General features: G+C 43.8%; 1 protein-coding gene across 5 annotated transcripts in view; it reads left to right on the top strand.

Annotated features, from left to right (window-relative positions):
• Window positions 1–24,547, top strand: part of TLL2 (tolloid like 2) — a 90,853-nt gene that overhangs the window by 48,274 nt on the left and 18,032 nt on the right. For 3 of the 5 annotated variants that reach the window (XM_027700162.1, XM_027700163.1, XM_027700164.1), the window contains 9 exons: window positions 2,809–2,886; window positions 5,427–5,597; window positions 5,848–5,965; window positions 6,353–6,531; window positions 6,836–6,941; window positions 11,659–11,783; window positions 16,572–16,687; window positions 18,587–18,689; window positions 21,479–21,595. In XM_027700162.1, coding sequence (XP_027555963.1) covers window positions 2,809–2,886; window positions 5,427–5,597; window positions 5,848–5,965; window positions 6,353–6,531; window positions 6,836–6,941; window positions 11,659–11,783; window positions 16,572–16,687; window positions 18,587–18,689; window positions 21,479–21,595 — 1,113 coding nt within the window. The other 2 variants (XM_027700165.1, XM_027700166.1) reach the window with 2 other exon arrangements.

Consider the following 24,547-nt stretch of genomic DNA (forward strand, 5'->3'; position numbering starts at 1 on the left):
GTTTGATTCCAAAACACCCATATGGGAGAGAAGGCTGTGGGTGCTCCCTGTGTCTATGAGTGAGATTAGTAATGTTTGAAAATATCCGGTATATCTGCACACCCATATCTGGCCTTTGTGTAGTGCTCTCCCTTTTCATCAGCTACAATAAGACAAAATATGCAAAGATGTTGTAGATTTCATTAGTCACACTAGTTTATTCAAACTTCTTCTTTGCATAAGAAACCAAGGCCTGCACTGATCTCTGGGAAAGAATGTGCTCCCAGCTTGGAAAAGCAGTGTGCGCAAATGGCACTGCGGCACGGCAGAGGTCAGCAGCTCGGGCACAGGAGAGGGGCCCGGCTCTAGGGTTTGGTGCCATCATTTGCAATTCAATCCCATACAGCTCCTTCTTAGGAGAACAATTCACTAAATACAGAGTTGTTCTTTTTCCCTAATTCACCATATAATTCACCTCCCAAGTTCAATTAAGAAGCAATCTGTTTGTGACTGGAAGCAAGCTGCATTTATTTAGAAATACAAAATTATCCTTTGCCTCAGCAAAGACTGTGTGCCTTAATAATTCTGGTGATGAATGGCTAGTTGGGGTTTCCTTTAAATGGAATGGGATATTGTGTGAAGAATAGCATACTTCGGGGGGGCTTAGGGGGATGAGAAGTCCTGGGGATGTAAAAGTTAACTGAGAAGAGGAACTTTTGTTGAGCTTGGGCTTAAGGAAGTGACGAGGTCTGGGCATGAAAGAAAACAAAGGGAAATCTTAGGATGGGACATTGAGGCTGGAAAGGAGTGATAGAGTTCAGAGCAATCCATCTTGTTGAATCAGGCTTGTTTCTGTTCACACATCTAGTGGCTTTTGTCCAGTCAAGCTCTGTTAAACTATGGCACTTCCTTTGGGAGACAATCCCCTGATTTACTATGTCTCTTGGACCAGGAAGCCCTAACCTATAGCCAGCTGACAGTCTGGGCATTTTATTTTATTCTGGCTCATTTTGTCTTTCATCATCACTTACATGATATTCTGATTAGTTATAATAGTTGGAGATTTGATCCTTTCAGTCCTTCTCCAAGGTGTCAGGCATGTACCTTTTACCTCTTGGAGTGGCTGGAGAAGGATTTGAAATAAGCCAGTTCCACAGCAAAGGAGAGTTTTCTAGCTGGCAAAGCAAGACTGGTTCAGTGCCTGGAATGTGTCCAGCTGTCTTGAAAGTGAGACATCCCTCTTGGAAGTGTCCACACCACATCCAGCAGTGCTGTATGACTATAACAGTATCTTCCTTTCTGCATGTGGTGGTTTATCATGCTCTTCGTGCTTTACTTTGCCACCAAGGCTGCATAAACTTGCTTTTGCTAATACCTCTACAGAGATCAGCTCATTCGGCCTCTGTTCTGCTCAGAGGACCCACGATACCAAGATAGGGAAGGAGGGAGAGAGATAACAGTGGTCGTATCAGCACCACCTTCTTAAGGCTGAAATGTGGTCAGTGCCAGTTTTATTTATCTGTTATACATCTTACTGTCTCATGTGTTGTGCTCACTCACCCTAGGCACCATTTTTGAGTTTTCCTTCCTACTACAGTCACCATGGAGAGCTTCCCTGCCAAAGAGATTGTAGTTGGTTTTCCATGTTGGGTCTGTGGCTGTTCAGTGGCTTGCTGCCCAGGTTTCCTTTGAAACAGAAGTATGAACAAGTTCTTATTTGTTCTACTCAGTGTCTGGAAGGGGGTGACATTTAAAATATTTTTCTGTGGCAGAATGGGTACAGTATTGAGGGAAGATCCTATTTTTACATCATAAAATCCAAAAAAAACTAAAATCAAGTACTGGTCTATTGATAAGTACTGCAGTACCTTAGTGGTAAAAGACTGGTAGGGACTATAGACAGGGGACCCTGTCTCCCTTCCCTAGCAGTGTGATTTCACTGGTGGGGAGAGGAAGCAGCAGTGCTCTCTGGAAGAAAAGAGAAGGTTAGGCACAGTGCTGGTACAAAGGCACCATGGAACTGCTATGATTTCTGTGCCCGATAGCTGTGACATTAAACAGTCAGATCCCTCCCCCAGCTTGTTTGTGTCTTGTGCATCACAGTGACATCATGAGTTGGTTTTCCATGAGGACATAGGAAAGCCAGGCAGGAAGGCACTCAGAGTGGGACAAACCAGTTTTGTTTTGGTGACTAAGCTGGAGAAAGCCATGTCCATGGACAAGCTGGGGACCTCTGTGTGCCTGGCAGGGCTGTTCCAAAAGAGAGGGGTATTTGGTGCTGGATGAAAGACAAGAAATATCCAGGGACTAACAACACAGTTCTTCCTGCTTTGGTAGCCAGTATGTATTAACATCACAGAGAAGGACTTTTATTTTCAGATTAAAATGAATTCAGGCCAGATGTATTGAGTTGATAAGAGTGTACTTGTATGAACATAGGTCATTATTTGCCTTGACAGTGTACCTTTTTTAATTTGAGATTTAATAGTGGTAATTACTATTGCTACCATCCTTGTATAGTTCCTGTTCTCAGTAAATCTCCATGAAATTAGCCTTCCCTAGAAGAGACTTTCTGCCTATTCAGCATATGCAGAAACTAAGGAATGGGATGGTAATGAGTTGTAAGGTGTCACTGCTGGCTAGGAACAAATCCAGGAAAAGAGCACAGCCTTATCAGGCATTTAATCCCGGCTCCCTGTACAGGGAAAGCAGACAGTTTCTGTGGCCAGCAAACCCCCAAATGGCATCAGTGATAGCTGCTGTCCTTTCCACATCAGAGCTCTGCCAGCCAACTCACCAGAGATGTCTCTGCTCTTTTTTCCTTTGCAGGAGGCCTGGGAGAACAGTCTCTTGTGTCAAGTGAGAATGCCACTTCAACTGATCATAGTAACAAAGCAGTTAAAAAGGGTAATGTGGTACCCCACCCAGACCTTTGGGTATCTTTTATTTACTTTTTTACCCCCTGTAAAAACATACTTTGTCCTGTTATGTACATGTGTGTGCCTCTGTGCCTGGAAGAACAGCCCTACTCAGGCATCTGCATTTGTTGCTGTTGGTGGACTCTGAAAGGGTGGGTTTGCCTTGTTTAGTGTGGTGGGTTGACCCCAGCCAGAAGCCAAGCACCCAGTCACTATTCCCCTCCTCCAGCAGGATAGGTGATAGAGCAGGAAAAGCAAAAGTGAGAAAACCCATTGGCTGAGATAAAGACAGTTTAATAAGTGAATGAAAGAGAAAAAAATAACCAAACCAAGTGATATAAAGACAACTACTCATGTCCATCCACAAGCAGCTCCTGCTAGAAGGGTATGTCAGGCCTCTCCAGGAACCACTGCAAATTAAAGTTGTTAAAGGCTGAAAATTTTAGCAGGAATTTGGAGCAGTCAAGAGCTGTTGCAGGACTGCTGCAGAAAATTTGCTCAAGAAGGTATGTTACTGGCAAGGGATGGAAGCATTGATGATACAGAAGTGTGAACCCAGGGTCCTTTGTGCAGAGCTCCTGATGCACCAGGCACAGGAGAGCACGGGGCAGATAACTCCTCACTTGGCTTTGCTAGCAGAAGCTGTCTGAGTACAAATCCATTGAGATTTTGGGCAGCCCCAGGAGCAGTTTGTGAATGGAAGACAAGACTACTTCTGTCTTGAGACCCTCTCTCTTCTTCTAACTGTAGCCCTCATAATGCCGGTGCCTGTGCTGGTGTCTGGTACCAGCAGTACCAGATGTATGCAAAGAAGGGGAAGGTGGTTTTTTGCTGGGAGAACCCCCAGCCTCAGAGTATCTGCCTTCCAGGATCCAGCAGCTGGCTTAGGGATGGGGCAGCTTCTGAAATGCCAGGTGTAGCTGGCATGCCAGGGAGGTGCTCAGGAGGAAGAGGAACAAAAAGCAAATTCCCGTCTTTGTCCTGCAGCTCAGAGCAAGGTCTTCAGCAGGAAGGGCTGGACCTGGTGAAGCAGGAGAGAGGGTTTAAAGTTCATTCTTTTCACCTCCCTACACTGTCTGAATTTCCTTCCCATTGTTTTGATCCCCTCAGGCTTGACAGTAGTGATTTGCTTACCACTGCTTCAGCTGGAGGGATGAATGGGAGAAGAGGCTCTCAGCAGGCCCTCTAGTCATTAGAGGAAGGTCTTAGCAGGACTTGTACTTTCTCATAATCCAGTAGCCCATGTCCCTTACTTTGGAGGCAAAGCTGTAGCCGGTCTCGCTGATTTACATATGAATCACAAGACCACAGCAGGATCTTAGATCTGTCCTCTTGGGCTTCAGAGAGGTCCACCAGCACTGGGGAGCCACCATCAGCAGTGCTGCTCCTCAAGGTGACAAGGAAATTCACCTTGGTGTGACCCTTTAGGCCAACACTCTGTGAAGGCATAGCAACCCCTGTACTCTGTTATTCCTTTGCCTATTCCAGCTAATGCGTTGGCTGTGCAATACAGGCAACTCTTCTAAGAAGTGGTGTGTCTACACAGTCCTTACACGTGTTAGTAAAGCCCAGTTGGACTATGGCTGCTTTGAGGGTTTGAGTTGCCCATGGCACAGCAAATAGGGGGTGAACAGCCAGGAAGCTTTGAGTAGAGGATATTTTCTCTGGGTCAGACCTACATCACATTAAAGGTGCAACTCATGTAGGCATAACCACTATGTAAGCAGAGCTGCAGCAGCACAGATGCAGGGCAAGGTACAGGGTCTGCCTAGAAGCCTGTGTGAATCCTCTGGCAGGTTTTAAGGTGAGTACTGAGCACCACACAGCCAGGGCTCCTCTACCTTTATAAAAAGAAATGTGTTCTGCTTTCCCTTTTGTATTTTTGCTCCTTTTCATTACAATGAAGAGAATCAGCATGGATGGAGATTTGTGCCTCAGCTTTTCCATCCTGAGCATCCCTCCTCCAGCAGAGACTGTCTGATCTTTGCAGATTTCCAAACCACCGAGACCTGGTATGTGAAACCAAAGTAATACTTTGAGTACAGGTTTCAGTGTAAAAGGTCTGTCACATTCTTCCAAAGCCAACTCGAATGAGTAGTTGTCGCTGTTGTGAAGTCAGCCCTAATAGAACAAATCTCTGCAGATCTGGGTGAGTAGGACATGTTGAGAATGTACAGTGATGCCTGGGCTTGTTTGATCCCTACCTCCTGTTCCCTTTGTTTAAGTACTGTGCCCCCATCTAAGAAGTTGCTGTTGCAGAGAGTGAGTGGCTAGAGACAGGGAAGGATGTCCTTTTACGCCTTTATGGGAGAACGGGTTTGGCAAAATGCATATGGAGGCTCAAAGACAAGAAGGGTCAGTTTTCTACAGATTAACTGTCTCTAAGTACCAAAAAAATCACTGGAGAATCTGGCTATCACTTCTGGTTTGGTTTAACACCTTGCTTTTTCTTTTTATCTTTTTTCTGAAGCTCCAGGGTACTGGTGGAACTAAAGAGAATTTAAATGGTGTTGCCACTCTGTCTTGCAGACAGCAAGCAGAACACAACGCTTGCAAGGAGACCGAAGAGGAAGGAATATGAAGATGAGTCTGGGATGGATACACACTCCTCTCCCAGAGTGCGCAGGGCAACCACATCCAGGGCTGAGAGAATCTGGCCAGGCGGGGTCATCCCCTATGTGATCGGGGGAAATTTCACTGGTCAGTAGTGAAAATATTGCTCCCTGTTTGCTCAGGGGTGTGTGTCTCAAAACATGTGGGAAATCTCTGGAGCAGTTTTCCCACAAATTACTTGGGTCCTTGGGAATCTCTCTCCTGAGGTAGGGTGGGCATGTGGTTGCACAAGGAACTGTTGGAAGGGTTGACTGTTCCCATATCCAGACTGAAATCCATTAGAGATTTTCCTGAAAGCCAGGCCTTCACTGTTTGCTCTTCTTGATTTCTATTTCAGGAACCCAAAGAGCTATCTTTAAGCAAGCAATGAGGCACTGGGAGAAGCACACTTGTGTGACATTTGTGGAGAGAACTGACGAAGAGAGCTTCATTGTGTTCACGTACAGAACATGTGGGTAAGTGATGCACGCGTTCCCTGCAGCTGTCTGTATTGCAAACTGTGACAAATAGCTTTGACCAATGGCTACATTGGAGAATATATCACAAAGATGCAGTTGGTCACTTTCAGTAAGGATAGCTAGGATTGTTTAGTATTTGCTCAGAAGGTGCTAAACTTTTCTGGATTCTTTTTCCCGGGATAACACTTAAGAGTGTATATGCATTTTTACAGATATACACTCTTTTCTTTATGTTTTCTTTATACATACGTGTAAGTATGTGAGTATAGCGTATGCAACTGCTGGCCTGTCCTGAACCCTGCCAGATGCCACCCTGTGTTCCCGTGTTTCAGACTTCCTAAATTCACTGATGTGCTGCACGGGTTTGTGTGTTTTCTTTTCCAGATGTTGCTCATACGTGGGTCGTCGAGGAGGGGGCCCTCAGGCTATATCCATTGGAAAGAACTGTGACAAGTTTGGCATTGTGGCTCATGAGCTGGGTCATGTGGTAGGTTTCTGGCATGAACACACGCGGCCTGACAGGGACCAGCATGTCACGATCATCAGAGAGAACATACAGCAAGGTAAAATTGCACTTCAGCTTATTCCACCTGGCTTTTGGGTGGGTAGAAACCTTTCTTGCTAGACCAGGGTGGAAAACCCTGGTGGTCTGTGAGCTGGGATGGAGAAAAAGAAATATTGCTAGTCCTTGTCTAGAATAAGCGTCAAAATAGCTGAATGACTAGACATTTTGGACCTTCACTTGGAATTGCTGGAACACAGGAGCATATCCCTTTCATTTCAGGCTCCCAGAGGTAAAGTCTTTTTTTTTTTTTTAATCCTCTCTTTAAGTGATTTGCTTCTGTTCCTTTTTGTTCATCATCACAGGTCAAGAGTACAACTTTTTAAAGATGGAAGCTGGGGAAGTGAACTCACTAGGAGAGACCTATGACTTTGACAGCATCATGCACTATGCTAGGAACACATTCTCCAGGTGATAATCCAAGGTTACATGTCCTTAGGACTATTTTTGGTAGTTGTGGTTGGCTCTGAGGGATAAGTAGAGCCTAGAATCTCTATGATCTATTGTAGAGATATGTGGCAGTAGAGATATGCAGCAGTGAGCTCTGCTGCATTGCAAAGCATGAAAAATATTTGAAAAAGCAAGATGAGTGCAGTATTGTGAACTCCTGTTTTCCTCTTCCCACTATATTCACTCAGTAATAATACTGGTAGTCTCAGAGACCTTCTAAAGCCACGTTAACACTCTTTGCAACCTTTCCAGGCAGCACATGTGTATCTGTGTGTGTCTGCCCACATGCAAGGTGGGTAATGCTAAAACAAGCTTGGAATCTCTTGGTTGTCCAGCTTATGCTTTGGAGTCGCAGTATTGCCTTCAGAGTCTCCAGTGGCTTTGCGAAGGGAAAATTCAATTCTAGATCGTGATCTTTAATTATTTGGTTGTGGGGTTTTTTTACCATTTATGCATGTTCTTTAGATTGTGGCCTCTGCAGCTGTGTGGTTCTCTGTGAGTGGGTTTTTCATGGAGAAGTTATCAGTACTGTCCCAACTAACTGTCCAACTTCTGTGTAGACTATTTGCCCTTGACTATCATCTCGTCCCTCCAGATGAAGCCCATTTTCTGACCAGACTGCTCTACTAGATAGAGAGGTGAAATAAACATAGTTATTTATGTCCTGGATTTGAAATGAGAGTTACTGAATGATCAGCTTCATTTTGCTGCATTATTTGAAGTTTTTTTTCATAAATCCCCCTATTGTTCTTTCCCAAGAGCTCTCTAACATTACATACTATGAGTAAAGGAGTTGGAAGGCAGAGTAGAAATATTCACACTCTTGACAACTTTTTGTTTCACAAAATGAAAGGTGTCTTTGGGGCTTTTTAAACTTTCTTAGTTCCCAGTTGTATGAAAGGGCCAAGCCTGTTGTTTTGTGCTTTTGTTTCTGCAGCTTCACATCAACCAGTGGAAAATTATCACTGCTACTTGTTCCGGCAGGAGGAGATGGTGGCCGGGCAAGGGTGTCTTGCATCCTTCAGAGATTTCTTTGGATCAGATATCCAAAGCAAACAATTTTTCTTCCCTTGAGGCATCTGCTGGACCCTTCCAGCATTTGCTAAACTCTAAATGGTTAGAATTGTCTTGCACAAAAGCAGGATTAAGTTATTACCGCCATTTATTTTGTGGATGCTTTTGAGTCTGTGTCTCCTGAAAACCAGAGTCCTTCAGAGCACTGCTGGACCAAAATGGGATAAAAATGGCAAGAGACTTTCTAAATTTAAATTGGTGCTTGATAGGATTTTTCAGTCTGTTTTCTTTAAGCCCTTTGTCTCTGTGACTCACCCTCACCCCAGAAGCAGTCTTTGTGCAGTAATTGAACTGAGCACTAAGTGCCTCTGTGGGCTAATTGTGCTCTCACCAGAAATAGGCAGTGCTGGGAACAGGCTTTTACTTTACCAAGACCTGTCTTGACATCCGCTCCCCTAAGGGAACGATGCTTTGACCAGTCAGTAGAGATTGGTGGGTGTATGCACGTCTCCTGCCCACCTTGCTGAGCTTTGTGGGTGCTGGCCAATTGCAACCCAAACTGATGAAAGCACAGAGCCCATGAAGATATTAACTTCCAGCAAGATTCATTAAGATCAGTGGGTAGGAAAGGGAGAGAGTCCCTGTGTGACCCTGCAAGGGAAGGGCTGCAGTGGGTGTGTTAATACATTAGGACAACAGAAGGCCCATGTAAGAGGATGGTATGAGCACCTGACCAGCAGAGATGGGATGTGTGAGTGAGAAGGAGGGGAAGGGCACAGAGCCATGTCTGTGACTTACTCTCTTGTAGCAATTCCTACTCGACACTTAGCACAACCTTGTTGGTTTTAACTTCTGCCAGTATTGATATTAGCAAATCATACAGTGTTTGCCATGGGCAAGTGCTGCTGTAAATCCTGGGCCCTTTTTGTTCTAAACTTTGTAGCTAGGATAGAAAAGTACAGTTTTTCTGAGACACAGAGTCCTAGCAGTGGAAATTATTTCCAGGCATACTTTTGAGAATCGCTGTAGGAGTCACTCCTCCTTTTCGTTTCAACAGCAAAACACATTCCTCATTTGTGTCTGTGGCTAATAGGAATAGGAGAGTGGCACAAAAGACTGTAATGACAGCAGTAACAAGTTTTTACCACATGAATTTCTGTTCTCATCTATATCTGAAAGTTGCCTGTTTTGCAGAATGTGGCTGCAGGCTTTTATTTCCTGGTGCATTCCTTACAGACATGGCAGCGATCTAAACTGAATATTGCTGTCTCATTAAACAATTTCTTCTACAGCTGTCAAGGCCCGTAAATGGCAGCTTAGCAATGAGCAAGTTTAAACCTCCACAGAGCCCTAAGCAAATAGTAAGTTACCTTAATTTACTAAGCTGCCTGCTAGTAGAAATGGCAGCACATTATGTTTGGAGTTACAAAACAGGATGCAGGTAGCACTGCCTGCACGCCAAGGGACATCTTCTTGATGTATTTGCAATGCACCATCCTAATCCTGCACAAGATGTATACACATCCTCCACAGGTTTTACTGCATTGTCTCTCTTCTGCACATGGGGATATAAATACAGAGTTGGAACAAAAGGTAGCTGCCTGCAGCCGGCTCCTTGAATATCTGCTTCCTTGAGTGTTGTTTAAGCACCTGTATCTGTTGCCCTATCTATGGGGGCATGGATGTTTAGCATTTATTGAGATCAGTTGATAATTTCATAACATCAGCATGGCACTTTACACATTCAGGGTACTTTGTGGATGCTCATGACTCTGCTGAGTTCTTTTAATGGTAAAATGAGAGGAACTATACTTACTGCTTCGTAACTGGGAGTCACGTTCAGCAGTACACGTGAAAGGAGTCCAAAATTCAGTTGGAGAAAAAAGCAAAACCAAAAATCTTACTGCCCTAGCCTAGAGTACAGCGTTCTGAAAGAAAATGGCAGGTAATAAGGGTAATTTGAAGTTGTGAGTTATTTGCATTGTGTGAGCAATCCCCTAGGTGAATGCTATGTGCAGAAAGCTGAGGGCTATGAGTAAACAGTTGTGAGGGCTGGAATGGGAAAAAGAATCAAAAGTTTGTGTGTGCAAGTGGTGGTTTTTCTGTTAAACTCTGTCATTCTTCCCTGGTTGACCTTGGAGATCTGCAGAAATCATTTCAGAGGCCACAGAAGTATGTCCCTGCCAAATGTCAAGTTCTTCTGTGAACTCCTGAGGAGACTTGAAAATGTACTTTGAGCAAACTGACCTGTTTCTCTGTTTGTGGTGTTTCTGGAACTGGAGGATTTATTTCTAATACATAAACTTCAATAAATTCAGCCCAAGGCATGCAGCTGGCTTGTAGAATACCAGACTGAATTTATAAATCAAAATTTGATGGACTCACCTCAGATCTTTTAAGTACCAATTTTGGTGCTGATGAGGAATTTTTGTATTGCAGGAAAAAACCAACATCTCCCATGCAAGAGTTGATTCCAGTTTTTAAAACTCCCGACACTCCCCCCCCCCCCCCCCGACAATATGTTTCATAGAATGATATTTTCCATTAGCTGTGATCCAAATAGTCTGCTTGCAGTATTTATTTAAAATTAAACCAATGTGAAAAAAGCCCTCTAAAACTCCTTCCCAAGGCTCTTACACAGCTGAGCAGCCCAGTGAACAAAATTACTTGTGCACTTAGTGCATTACCCATACTTGAAGACTCTTGTATCAGGATTAGGCAGCACTAAAATTATTGATTCTGCCCTGATTTCCTGTTGGACTCTACGGACAGTTGTATCCTGTCCTTCAGAAAGAGCAGTCTGCCTCGCTGAGCTGATGCTGAAGTTTAAGCTCACTGTTAGCCTTGGCAGCCCCAAGCCTGTTAGACATTCAGGGGTGCAGTGAAAGGGTTCCTGGGGACTGGACAGCCTGCCTGCAAGAGCTTGGACTCCACCAACCTGGAGTTTAGGTTTCTGTCTCCCTCCCTCCCTGAAGTCCTAATTCTCTCTTGGGGGGTTTCTCTTGCATGCAAGCTCTTGCTTGGATTCTTGGAGTGCATTTTGATAGAAGTGAGACCTGAGCTTAAATCCTTTGCTGGACTGAGATCAGAAGTACTGTAAAGAGTTCCTGAGTACGAAGCACATGGAAGTAGTAGCAAGTAAAAAGAGGCAGACAGAAGTGGAGTTACTAGCTTGGAAACTTGTGCAGAACAAGGGTAGAGCACTTGATCTTTTTCTCTTGTCTGTGGCAGGCACAGTCACTGCCAGCCCAACCTAATCTGCTACTGAACAAACTCCCTTTCCCTCTCCTCCTTTGGCTTAAACATTCAGCCTGTGCTTGTGCTGAGCCAGATGTGCCATGAACCTTCTGAAAGAATATTTAATTCCTTTTTCTGATTTATGGCAAGGAATGTGTCTATACTCAAACAGAGGCAGCAGCAATCTTGGGACATCAAAGAGGAATTTATTGGCTTGGCAGACTTGCCTGTACATTTGGAAACTGTCTGCTATAGTGAGAAGGCTGTCTGGAGACATGCAGTTATCACAAGTTGCATCACTCTTACTTGTTAGCATGGGATATAGGGTCAGGGGGATGGGGTGTGGGAGGCCTGCCAGGATTACCTTCTATGCATCGTGTCCCTTTCCCTACTTCACTGCTCTGTGTCTCTCTGTTCTTCCCTTTAGAGGGGTTTTCCTCGACACCATCCTCCCCCGTCGTGATGATAATGGGGTCCGGCCAACTATTGGGCAGCGTATTCGCCTGAGTCAGGGAGACATCGCTCAGGCAAGGAAGTTGTACAAATGTCCAGGTAAATATGGCTTGTGGAGATGGCTCCAGCTTTATTGTAGACATATGGTTTATCTGGAAGGCATTGTAGTTCAAGAGCACCTTAACGATCCCTTTGAGGAAAGAGACTCGGGAAACACAGACTATCAAATGCTTCAGGCTGAAGCTCTGGGAGAAGTGAACTTGCCTAACATGTGTTTCCTATTAGTACTTTGCCAGTATTCTGGTTTGGTTTAGGGCTTCAGGTTGGTCCAGTGTAGGCTCTGTTCACAGAAAATTAAATCAGTGTACAAGACCACAGAGCGGGGACTAGGAGTTATCAAAGTGGCGGAAGGATATCTGGTAGACTGGGGTCTCTACACACCATCAAATATCTGTTGTAATTTATATAGTTGTTGTCCCAGAAATGAGCCTTAAGGAAACCATAAGTGTGTCTCTGTGATTATGGTGTGTTGCTTGGGGGATAACATGGAAGAAAGCTCTAAGATGCTGATTTGTGAAACATCCAGTTGGGTGCTGGAAGCTGGTGCTTTGGGCTGTTCAGGAATGGGCTGTATCCTTCTTTCTGCTGCCAAAGGGTTGATAGACTGGGAACAGCTTTGATAGAGAACCCATCTATGTAAGTGTGACATACTATAGACCAATACCAAGGTCCTACTTTGTATGGGGTCTGGAAAGATTGACAAAAAGAACATTGGGGTCACAGATATGACTGGGAGATTAGATTAATCCATCAGAACAAGAGAATGCTTTTAAATTGGAGATGTTAGACAATGAAAGTTTATGCCACTGTTTTAGCTGAATATTTTAATAGAGAAAAACAGATTTCAGAGAAGCTGTCTGTCAGACTTAAAGACAGGCTGAGGATGAGGATGCAAACAGAGGTTTCAAGCAAAGATGGCACCCATCTGGTGCCTGTGGCATGGACTGCAGTGACTAGGAAGAGACTGGAATAGGTGTGATGCTTGGAGGTAGAAAATTTAACAAACTCTGTTGAATTTCTGCAGGTTGTCAACATCCATGAGAAGATACTGGAGAATGAGAGAGTTGCCCTAGTTTTGCAGAATTACTCTGTAACTTTTATAATAATGCGGGGAAGTAAAAAAGGACTTTTGCAAGCATAGCCTAGGTTATCTAAACGGGTTGGTCTGGCCAGCAAGTAGTTCAGTTGAGAGTGGCTCTGATCATAAACCTAGTATGATCATAAGTGATTACTCCTCTAGAAATACATATGTCACAAAGAGAGGGGAGGAGGATGAGGGCTAAGTTTTACCAGTATACAGAGTCATGTCTTAAGTAAGTAGGTGGCTAGCACTGCTCTGTAAACCATTTGTGAGGCCATGGAGAGTGGTAGATAGCTGGTGTGCAAATCCGCTGCTCCTCTGTATCCATGTACAGGTCAGAAAGTGTGGGTTCATAAGGGTCTAGAATGAATTCTGAGGACTTCAGGGTCCATATGTTTGGGGATCACTGCTTTTAGCTTATAGTGGGTGGTGTAACTTTCTTAGGTGTGTTAGTTCTAATTAACTTTTTTTTCTTTTTACCACTCATAATTATCTCTAAATTGCTTTTGGTAGAACAAAACATTGTTCTTCAGAAATTATCTCATTGATTAGTTTAGGGGTTGATTTGTTTCGCACTATGTTTTTTGATTGAGTCAGAATTAATCCAAGCAGGCTTTCATTCCCATAGCTGGAAGAATCAACTACAGATTTAGATTTCTTGAGGCAAGCTGAAAAGCCACTTTGGCCTGAGGTTAAAGTTAAACTAAAAGCTACAAAGCAACATTCTTTAAAATGAGGACCCTTCGGAGTCTCAAGTTTTCTACTTGCAAAGTAGAACTTTCCTACTTATTTTTTTCCACAAAGCTTTAGCAGAGGTTATTGTAGTTCAGAACGTATTTGGCAGCAAAATGATTAGAGCTTTAAGCCTACTAAACAATTTTTTTTTTCAAATATCTGTTGTTCTGGTTTGGTTTTCTTTTTCTCTTTGCATCAAAATGTATACTTAGGTTGCACCTGAAAGGAGGTGCAGTATATTTAATGACATTAACATCTTCATCTGCCATTTGAATCTGTAGCTTGAAAAGTTCTGTACCAGCAAAATACAAAGCAGGGGAGTTCAAAATCAAAGGACTTCAACTGTGTGTTCAAGCAGGGTCTGAATGAGACTTTAAGTTGAGGACACTTTGTTCAGTAGTCAAGCTGAGGATTTTTAGGTAAAGTGCAGCAACATCATTCAGAAGTTGAATGGCAGATAGCTTCCCTTCTAGAAAGAGAGTCTCCATCTGAGAATGCTTTATAATATCTCCCCAAAGAAAGAGCTAGTATGATGGAGGATGAGTTACAAGTATGCGCTGGTATGAGCCAGAACAACTGCTGTGTCTGTTGTAAGAAACAGGGCTCTCCAACTTCATTAGATTGGAGCTCATGTGGCAGCTACAGTTAGGGCTTGCTTAGCTTGTCCATTCTAAAACCCTGCTGTTTTAAATTGCTCTTAATTCCCCAAAGCTTATACCTGCTGGGTTAAAGTTAGTGCCAAGCCGGGTGAAACAATATGAAATTTGCTGAAGGAATTTCTGGAAGGCAAGATGCAGTCTGCTACATAGTAGTTAATGCTAGATTTGTTATGGCTGCATGGTTGAGGATTTGATGACTATAGTCTCTACAAAAGGCTTTAAAAAAACTCATCCTGCTATCTTGTGCTGAGCTAAAGGAAAGAGGCCTGTGTGGCCATGCAGGAATGGTTAAAATATAAACCGAGAATGGTCAAACTATAAATTGAGAATGGTCCTGCATTATATCATCTCCTCCAATACTCTGGGCATTTTCAAATATATGCAGTGTACCAGTAACCAGCTGATGAGCTGTAAGTGCCTGTCATTCAGCTACTTCATTTACAAATGAGTTCTGAAGCATTCACCTTTCTACTTTGCTTTTCACCTCTGTTGCTTTCTAGCTGCTCAGTTTCTTGGATCCCAGAAGTACCAAACAGTGGTTTTATTGGACCTGCTGGCTTCTTTGCTACTAAGTGGAGTGCAGTTGTATCACTTTTTGAGATGCTCTGCAGGAGACTGTGCTCAACACACAAACATGCACTGCTCGTTATCATGCTTCCCCCTGCACATGCAAGCAAGCACTTTCCTCCATGCTGAAAGGCCAGCCTCTCCCAGTGTGTCTGGGGAGTTTCCTCTGCAAGGGTGGATAGTTAGATAGGTCTCCTTTCATGATATTTCAACAGACCAGTCTCTGGAAGTAGATGGAATAGTACCTGTTCCATAATTACACAGTCTTGCCAAGAGCTGTGTAATTACACTTACAAGAATTAAGTCTGGACTGTTGGAAACCTTCACTCTGGTTCAGCTGAGAGTGATAATCCCTTATGTCACTATGGTTATGTTGTATGTGTTTCCCATGATTTAGAGCTCTCTTCACCATTTCATATTTGTTTAAATAGATTTTTGAGCAGATAAAAAGAATGTTCATTTATCTCAGTGAGTTATGGATTGGAATTCCCTCTTCATTAAAAAAAAATTATTGAAAACCCCCTTTTTGTGTCCCCACCTGTTGTTCATCTAATCTGATCTGTCAAGCTGTGTATCAGACTTCTTTAGGGAAATTAAGAAATTCTGGTTAGGTAACTCCTTCTCCCCTGTTTGAAGATACCAAACTTTTTGAATGGGATCAGTCTCTTTTCACCTTCAGCTTCCAACCCGCCCATCTAAATGTAATCACGGCTGCAAAATTAGCGTGTGATAGCATCAAGCAGAGGAACAACCTCTGGCATTTCCATGAGAAAAGAAAGGCCTTGTCGGATCTTTCAAAGCACTGCTGCCTAATCAGGGATTTTTGGGGGCTGCCTTACCGTCTCTGAGGAAACCAAGTTGCAGATCAAGGGCAGCTTGTGTGTTATGAAATTGGAAAAATGACTGGGAAGCAGGCAAGCCAAGGTCCCTGCATCTTGCAGTAGGTATTTGGATGTGTCTAGTGAGCACTCTGAAGGAAATGGGAGCTTTGATATTTGTGGTCTTCCCACTTAACCAGTCAGCTGCTCTGCAGATGTAGATGGTCACTCTTCATTCCGGCTCAGTCTTCCTGGCTCAGAGAGCAGGAACTACAGTAGTCACAGCTTTCCCAGATGTTGGAAGCTGTGGTTCCCTAAAGGAGCATATGCACGTGCATGTGCCTTGCTTCCTGAAAATCACTGTGGGATCTACATTTCATCAACTGCAGCAGGCCATAAAATGGGAAGTTGGGAGAGCAATGGGCTGCCGTGCTCACGTTTTGTCCTGTGCAGTGTGATGGCAGGGTAGGTGCAGGGCAGCTAAAGCATGAAGGCAGTGGGGCTTGCCCTGCTTTTGTTAGGATGTTTTAGCCCCAAAAAAGACACTTAACAATGGTAACTAAGGAGAACTTCATTGAGCAGCTTGTAATGAAGGGAAAACAGATTTGCTCACAGCAATTGTGTGGTTGTGAGGTGGGGTGGGGTTAGTACTTTGCATTTGATTAGTGGAAACCTGAAAGTGCTGGCACGTGGAAGGAAGATGAAGGAAGAAGGGTGGCCTCTTTAAAAGCTGTTTCCTCTACGTCCTTTCACTGATTGTCTTCTATCCTAGAAATTCTGACAAATTTCACATCACCCCTTTGGCAAGGTCTCAGGTGCTCAATGACCTTTGGCCAGTACCATGAATGAGCATCATTAGAGTACCAACCACCAACCCACACACTACAGCCATAAGCAAAGATTTTGGTAGACCCTGTTGTCTTTCAGAGTCGCTCCTTTTTGATAGGTTTTTTCCCCTCTCTTGCAGCTTGTGGAGAGACGTTGCAAGACTCAACAGGTAATTTCTCAGCCCCTGGCTTTCCAAATGGCTACCCCTCCTATTCCCACTGTGTCTGGAGGATCTCGGTGACCCCAGGGGAGAAGGTAGGTGCCACACCAGCACAAGGTGTACTCTTCATTTCCCTCACATGTGATTTTGCCTGTGATGACAGTGTTAGTAGCTGCCAGAAGATCTCCGTATGCCAGGGATGGAGCCTGGAAAGGCTCATGAGCACCAGTGCTGTCCTCCCAGAGATGGAGTGAGAGATACACGGTCCTGAGGAGAGGTGCTGCTGGAGCAGAGCCTCCTCCCAGGTCTGGACTGTGTGTTGATCTTTGATCCTCACTCTCAATTCGAGGCTGAACCCTGCATGGACATTTCCTATCACCTGCTATCTCCAGCTGAGCTCACCTTCCAAAGCCAGGTGCCAGTCAGATGAGTTAGATAAAATGTGCTAACCATCTGGGGCCCTTAAGGGAGCCAAGAAGCCATGAGTGACATCTGTGGCCTGCCCCTATCACACAGGCATAATATGCCTGTCAGGGAACTCCCAGTTCCCGCCTTGAAACGTCAAGCCCCGCTGCGCATCAATCACCCACCCTGTCCACCTTCTTCTCAGCTCTTTTTGTTTTATTGATCTTCCTGTAGAAATGAAATGTTTCCTTAATCCAGTAACACCAGCCTTTCATGCCATACCAGGCTGCAAGAATGCACAGTCCAGCTTGGGAGCTCCTTGGCAGAGTGACTTTGCTGAGGACCACCCTCAACACATGCTTAAGACTTGGACAAAGTGCAGAGTTCATTCGTTTTGCAACAGCTGCCTGGCTCCAGGACCTGGTTCTGTCACCTGCAAGCCCAGTTCCATACCATACTGAGCTCCTGCCATCAGCTGCAGGGAGAGCATCACTGGGGCAGGAGGGCCAAGAGCCATCCAGGTTTGGAAACTGTGGCATTGGGAGTTTTGTGGTGTGGAATCTTACTGTAAACTCTCCCTTTGCTTCTCAGCCTCTTCAGAAGAGTTGTGTTGGTTTGGATGATGAGCCACTAATGTTAAAAAAGAAAATAAATCATCAATTTCGGATTGAATGCTTCAACTTAACCTGTTTAATCAAATGCAGTGATTGGTACAAAGTAGCATTGTAGCACTGAGGTTTTAGCTGAGAACAGGTATTGGGCTTGTAGCATTCATCTGCATAGAAACAGATAAATCTCCTTTTGCTGTCCAAAGTCAGAAAACTGCAAAAGCATGAAAAAAGTGAGTGATATCATTGCAGACTGCCTTCTGGACTGCCAGTCAGGACTTTGGGAGAGGACATTTATTTTAGGCTAATGACATTTCTGTGGCAGACTATGGATGTAAATGAATACATGGGTCAAATCCTGCGAGGAAAAAGATAAAAGTACACCCCATCGGTGACCTCCATAGGCCCAGACCAAGGCCTGTGATCCATGTGACAGAGGAAGGAGATCGAAGTAATAACATTTTAATGCTAAGCTGTGCTTGGTAAACCCACTAAACCCAATTGCATCATTGTCATGGTGTGAGTCTGATTGCCAGAATGTGGAACCTAATCAACAAAATTATATTTTTCTTACAAGTGTCATTTATATGAAGGTATAGACCCCAGAAGTGTGTTTTGTGACAATCTCTTTCTCTATGATGTTCACATTGCTGAAAAATGAAGATTTGGTTTTTAATTTTAAAAATCCAAACTGGGCTTTTTCTAAGTAGCATTTTAGTAACTGAGGAGCATTGACTTTTAATTACAGAGTTGATTGTAAAGAGTTATCGGCTGTCATGTACTGTCATGGTTTCATTAAAATACCTTGAGAAGCCTTCCTTTTTTGAGGAAAGCTGATGTACAAATACCACCAACTGCCCAACTGTCTTTTCCTGCATACTTACTTAGGCAGCACTGTAGCAGAGATGAAATACAATCTGTAGGATCTTCTTTTTAAAGTAACTCCTTCCCCAAAGAGAAATGTGTACTCTCTCCTTTCAGATTATGTTAAATTTCACATCAATGGACCTGTTTAAAAGTCGCCTTTGCTGGTATGATTATGTGGAGGTGCGTGATGGCTACTGGAGAAAGGCTCCGTTATTGGGTGAGTACCTGTTTCATTTTAATTGCATTTCGTGTGTTGTTCTTGATTCATTGGAGAGTGGGTGGGGAAAATAAACAGAAACAAACCTTCCTTTACCTGGAAGGACCCTATGTCAAGCCAGTGCACTGGCCATCCCTTAATGTCTCCATCCAGCGATGTTTGTGTGCTATATTCACTCCAAATGATTCATACTCCAAGACCTTTGGTAGCAAAGATTTTGTTCCTTCCTTTTCCAGCTTGAGAAAGGATGCAGGGAGGGAAGTGAGTCAGGGCCCTGGCTGGGACTAAAACTGTGGTCTCTGGAGTTTTATTATTGCTCTTTCCCAAGTCCAGGGTGAAATTGTCAGGCAGTCAGAATGAAGCAGCTGTACTACAGCTCCTGACCCAAACTCCTGCCATTATTTCACAAGTATTTGTGTTTACAAATGCACAGTACTCTGTACTTGGAGCCTCTGTATTCCTAGCAGGGAACTTGCTAGACCATGCCTAGGATGTCAAACTGTGCAAGGACTCTGCTCTGCTCCTGCTCCCATTCCCAAAAAGTTGTGTTGTTCTCTGAGAAGTGCAGCTCCTCTGTATCCTCCCTATTCCTCTGCCTCCTGCTATTGTAACTGCAAGTCTTCTGTCACCCTGAGTGGTTCAGGAATCCCACCTGCTTTTCTACTGGCTCTGATCCTGACTTCATCCCCTAACCTTGGTGTCCCAAACATGCAAAATGCTGCACTGCAAACAGCCCCTTCTGCCTGAAAGAAAAAAAAGCAATCGGCTTGTGTAGCATCCCCAGCTGTGTTAGAACGGCTGTGCCCCATGCTGCAGCACAGGACTGGGACAGTCAGCATTGGGTCAGAGGGTTTAGGGAGGTTTGAGTGCTCTCCTTGGCCCTACTGGACATCCTAGCCCTGGTACCAGGTGAGGTGCTGAGGCTGAAGCCGTGCTGGTCTCCAGGTTTCTGTGGGCCTACCTTTCACTGCAGTTGACAGCTGGCTTTACTGCTTCCTGCCTGTTTTGGATTTGGCAGCATTTATTGCTGTTCTCCGCTGCACGTGCATCAGGTAACATTGCTCCAGCAGCTGCAACTTAACTCCTCGTTATTTTTTTTTCTGCCGAGTAATTTAAAGGTATTTCAGAAGCCAAGCACCTCCCTGTCCCCCTAGTGCAGGTGGACTTGGGAGTGATTCCATCTGGAAGGAAATACTGCATGAGTGGCCATGGCTCCCGCATGGGGCTGAGCCCATGAAATTAGCTCGGAAGAGGCAGACAGACGGCAATTCAGCAGGGGGTGGGGAGGGGGATTAGTGTGAATTGTGAAAGCACAGGCTTCTTGCGGAGAGAAAAAATACATGTGTGCTGCATATTTTCCCAGGGAAGTGTGTGAAAACCCAGCCTTTAAATGGTGTATAACTTTTTATGAATGGGCCCTTTATCACACTCTGAGGAGCTTGCTCATTCTCGTTCCTCATCTGCTTTTCCTCTTCTTGACACCCCTGTTAAACTCCAAGTCTAAATCCAGGAGGCAGTTGCTCAGTGACCCTAGAGGAAGGAGCTTTGCAGCGCCGATGCTGTTTTTAGCATCGCCTTTGGGAGTGGAGATCAGAGATGCTATTGGTACATTGGTTGTCATGCTACCCCAACAGTACTGGACAGCTTGGGGGTACAATAGTAGCTGAGTAAAGCTGGGTCCAAGATAATATTTGGATGGGTGATTCTGCAAGAGAAAAAAGTTGATGGTGAAACTGCCATTCCCAGCCAGGTAATGGGAACTAAGAGGCTGTATTGCAGGTAAGGCATTAACCAGGTTTTTACCCAGTAGGGGTTTTTCAAAGATGCCAAGATCCCTCTCACCACTGCCCTGACTGAATTCAACCTGAAGAAGTATTCTCCACCTCTGTCTAAATCCCAGTGGGATTCAGTTGGACAGGGTGCCAAGACCGTGTTGAATTCAGTGTATAGCTGTGCTGGTGTCAGCTGAAGTGAAAAACCGTATTTGCGCTGTGCAAGCTCCTGACCCAAGTGCAGGTTCCTGACTATCAGGGGATACTTGGTGCTTCCTCTGTTTCTGTGAGGAGCATCTGGCTTGAATAGGTAGAAGAGCACCAAATTGGGGTTGTTGAGGTTGTTTGGGCTGAAGATGCATCTGCAGCTGATCTGTTTCAGGATTCATACTTGATTGCAGAATTTGGGTATTTGCCAGTGCTGGGGAGTGCCAGAGAGCTTATTGCTGGGGGAACCATGGAGCAAAAAGGCTCTTGGTCTCATTCTCTTGAAAGCAATTAAATGACTACAGAAGCTTAACTGGGAGAAGTTGAGCAGAGAATAAGAGTTTTTTCCTCACCAGCATGGCCGTGTCTTGCCCTTGGCTTGACTTAGACAATTTACTCTTGCGTGCAAAATGCTGAAGGAGTTTCCAAGGCCTAGCAGGTGGAAAGAATGTTCCCTAATGTCACATCTCTGGAAGGACTGGGGATAGTTCATTGAAGCTCATTTGCCCAATTATGTGATCAAAACATGAGCCCTTTTGAATTTACCAGGGCAACAGAAGCTTCATCTGTGACTACTGGATTCTGCTCCCAGCTGAAGAGAACTTTCATTCATTTCATAATTGAAAAGAATATGAATTAGTGAAGGGGGGGACACAGAAACTTATTCAAAAGCACAAGTGATGGGACCGAAAGGGTCTTTTCCACAAGCATAGCTCCTTTAACCACAGATTCTTTGCTTCCTGGAGCCACTGTGATGCCCATCAGCCAGGAGATCACAAAGATCCTGACTGTCTCTTTCCTGCCTTGTAGGTAGATTTTGTGGTGACAAGATTCCTGAGCCAGTAATATCCACGGACAGCAGGCTGTGGATCGAGTTCCGGAGCAGCAGTAACATCCTGGGGAAAGGCTTCTTTGTGGTCTATGAAGGTACAGCCCTTAGCTAGAAGTCTGTCACATTGTATGGAGCAGGCAGAACAGGATGCAGGGGGTTTACGGGTTCAGCAGGAGTTCTGCTGCACTGTGTGGTTAAATACAGCCATGCTCTTGTTTTTTATGGAAATTGGCAGATTTTGTGCATTGTTTCAGTAGACAAGGCATGGATCTTCCAACCAGATCATCACATCTTGGGGGGCACAACAGGAGAGCAACACAAAGCAATAGCTTCTGTACATAGGCCAGGTTCTGTTTGCTCTAACCAGCCCCTGCAAGCAGCAGTGTGGGGTTTGCAGGAGTTTCTTTCACTGTTTTAGTAGGTGAAGTTCTGTTTGGGACCATACATTTTATATCACTTAATACAGCTTGTCTTGGGGTGGTTTTCTTTTTTTTTTTTATCTCAAATGCAAAGATTGCTCTTTTGTTTCTCCCTTGTATGTTTTACTTACAGAAGATTGGAAATTAGCATGTCAGATCTTCTACAGGTCAGGTACTTTAGAAACTTGCATGGCACTGGGATGATGAAACCACTTCAGAGGAGGAGCAATACTGCCACAGTCACTACAAATCAGTAACATCCCTTTTCCATATATGCTTTTATTTTTTTTACAATAATGATTCCACTGTTCTGTGGGCAACAGGCATTTTCTTAGAAGTACCAACATTGTCAGCAGTACTGAGGCTGACTGTACTGGTACCGACATTGCATCATCTTCTTTCTTCAGCCACAGGAACAAGTATGATGCTGGAAGCCCAGTGCCCAAGTGTCCAATAAACTCATGAATAATGATACTAACAGAGGGAAGCGAAGCAAACATGGGACTGTTGGGGAAGTGCAAATAAAGCACATGAGGATTTCACAGCAGTAAGGGACTAACAAATCTGTTTCACAGGAGAAATATCTGGTTTCTGCAGGAATTGTTGCCCCAGAGACAGAGGTAGCTTGCCTCATTTCTTTTTTTCTTTTTTAATATTTCTTCTGAAAAGCAGCTGTTGCTTGGACCATGTGGTTTGTAACACCCCTTTTATGGTAGTTTGCTGGAATTAGAAGTGATCAAACTAGTGTATACAGCATCATGCTTAATATTGCTAAATGGTATTGGAAGAAAAAAAATTTACATTGGCTACATTCCAAAGTCACTTTGCAAAGTGACTTTCTTTTCTCTTGCTAATTTCCCATGTTTCTTGTTGATTGATAAATGATCCCTAAAGGTTCAGTAAATATAAGCAATACTTGCTTCACTTGACTTTTGAATAGAGGAACTGGAAGTGGAATGTGCATCTAGTGGTCAAACAAACTCCAACTGTTCATGTTTTCCTGCCTCTTCAAGACTGGTGTTTTATGTAACCCTTTCCTGCAAGAAGTTTCCCATTGGAAAGGTATGAAATCTATGGCTATGCCTGAGAGCAAGCACAGAGTATGACTGGTGGAAACCAGCTTGTACAACAGAAATAGTGATGGCACGTTGCATAGTTCTTTTCTTAATTCAGCCTCCTCTTGAAAGAGCAGCAGGTAGTAAGATTATCTGCATCTCTCTCCATAATTTATTTGCTGAAATAGGAGATTTTCTAAAAATCTTCCTTAATCTCTATTTCCCTCTAAAGCAAGCTCTGGTAATGGCTTGTTTCTTTCCTCCATTGTCAGGTGGCTTGCTCAGCTGTTTTGTGACTTCTGTGCTTAGGCAATAAAGGTAATCTTTATTTCCAGGAGGGTTTACACATAAATGTTTAATTTTTTTATCAGTTTTTGTCCAAAATCTTTCCGTGTTGCTGTTAGTTCCTCTTTTTCTTTTGAACTCCTCCCTCACATACTAAAAAAACCAAAGTGGGTTTTAGCTCTGCTTCTCTGTCTTCTGCTTTAGTGAGAGTGCATGTAAATGCTCGTGCATCTGAACTTTACTGGAAGCTCTTTGGGTGAGGACTGATTTTTGGATTTGGACTCCTCTGAGTCTTGGACTGAGAGTTTTCAGAAGATGTGAGGAAAGAGGCATAAGCATTGTAGCCACATTATGGTAGAATTACTTGATACTAAATGACAGATAATGTAGGGAAAGTGTCCTCTTAGTTCAGTCATTCTGTCCCCTTTCTTTCATAAGATTCAAGATGAGAAGATGTTGGCGGTTTTGCCCTACAGCTCTGCTGGCAGCCTGATATTTGTCATCATTATTGCCTTCTCAGGCTCTGTCAGCAGATGTTTTCTCCATTTTGCAGTAGGGCTTTTCCAAGTATAGTTGTCTGAACTACTGCAGTGGATGGAGAAAATATTATTTGTTGGCTGTCAGTTTTATGGCTCTTAAAAAAAAGTCAGTTCTCTGCTCTCATAGTCCTCTTTCTGTTAGGTGGGAGAGACAGTTCTTTAAAGAGTCCCTCAGAGCTTCTCTCAAGCACCACTTGTAGCTCTGAATGTATGAACTCAAACTGCAATCTAAATGGTGCTCTGTAGCTGAATTTTTCAGTGCAACTGTTTGGTGGTGCTTTAACACTGATTCTTTAAGAAAGACTGTAGCACTTCACTAATAAAACAGTGCTTTTAACTAGGTTACATTACAGCTTACAATGCAAAACCAAGACAGTGTTACCCAATGCAAGCAATTTCCAGGACACCTCTGAATTGCTAATACAATGCATTGTGGGGAGAACCCAAGGGTGAGGATGGTTGATGTCTGGCAGTGTCATTGCAGTACCATGTCTCTTATACTTACTGCTGGTGCTTTTTGTTTGCTTGACTTTGAATACAACCAAAACATTCATATGTCTTTTGCAGACATGTGTGTCATGCATCATGAGGTAACACAGGTTTTAGCTTGTGATCTTACCTTTATTTCTTATGTAGTCTTGCAGGCAATTTTGTTGAACTGTTATTGTCTTTGATGTCTCTACCAGATTTTTATAAAACTAGATTTTCACTGAATTTTCTGTTCTTGGTCTTTAAACTTACTCATTCTC

This window comes from Neopelma chrysocephalum, unplaced genomic scaffold (assembly GCF_003984885.1).
Source record: "Neopelma chrysocephalum unplaced genomic scaffold, ASM398488v2 Primary Assembly neopelma1_143, whole genome shotgun sequence".
In the NCBI taxonomy this organism is placed as follows: Eukaryota; Metazoa; Chordata; class Aves; order Passeriformes; family Pipridae; genus Neopelma; species Neopelma chrysocephalum.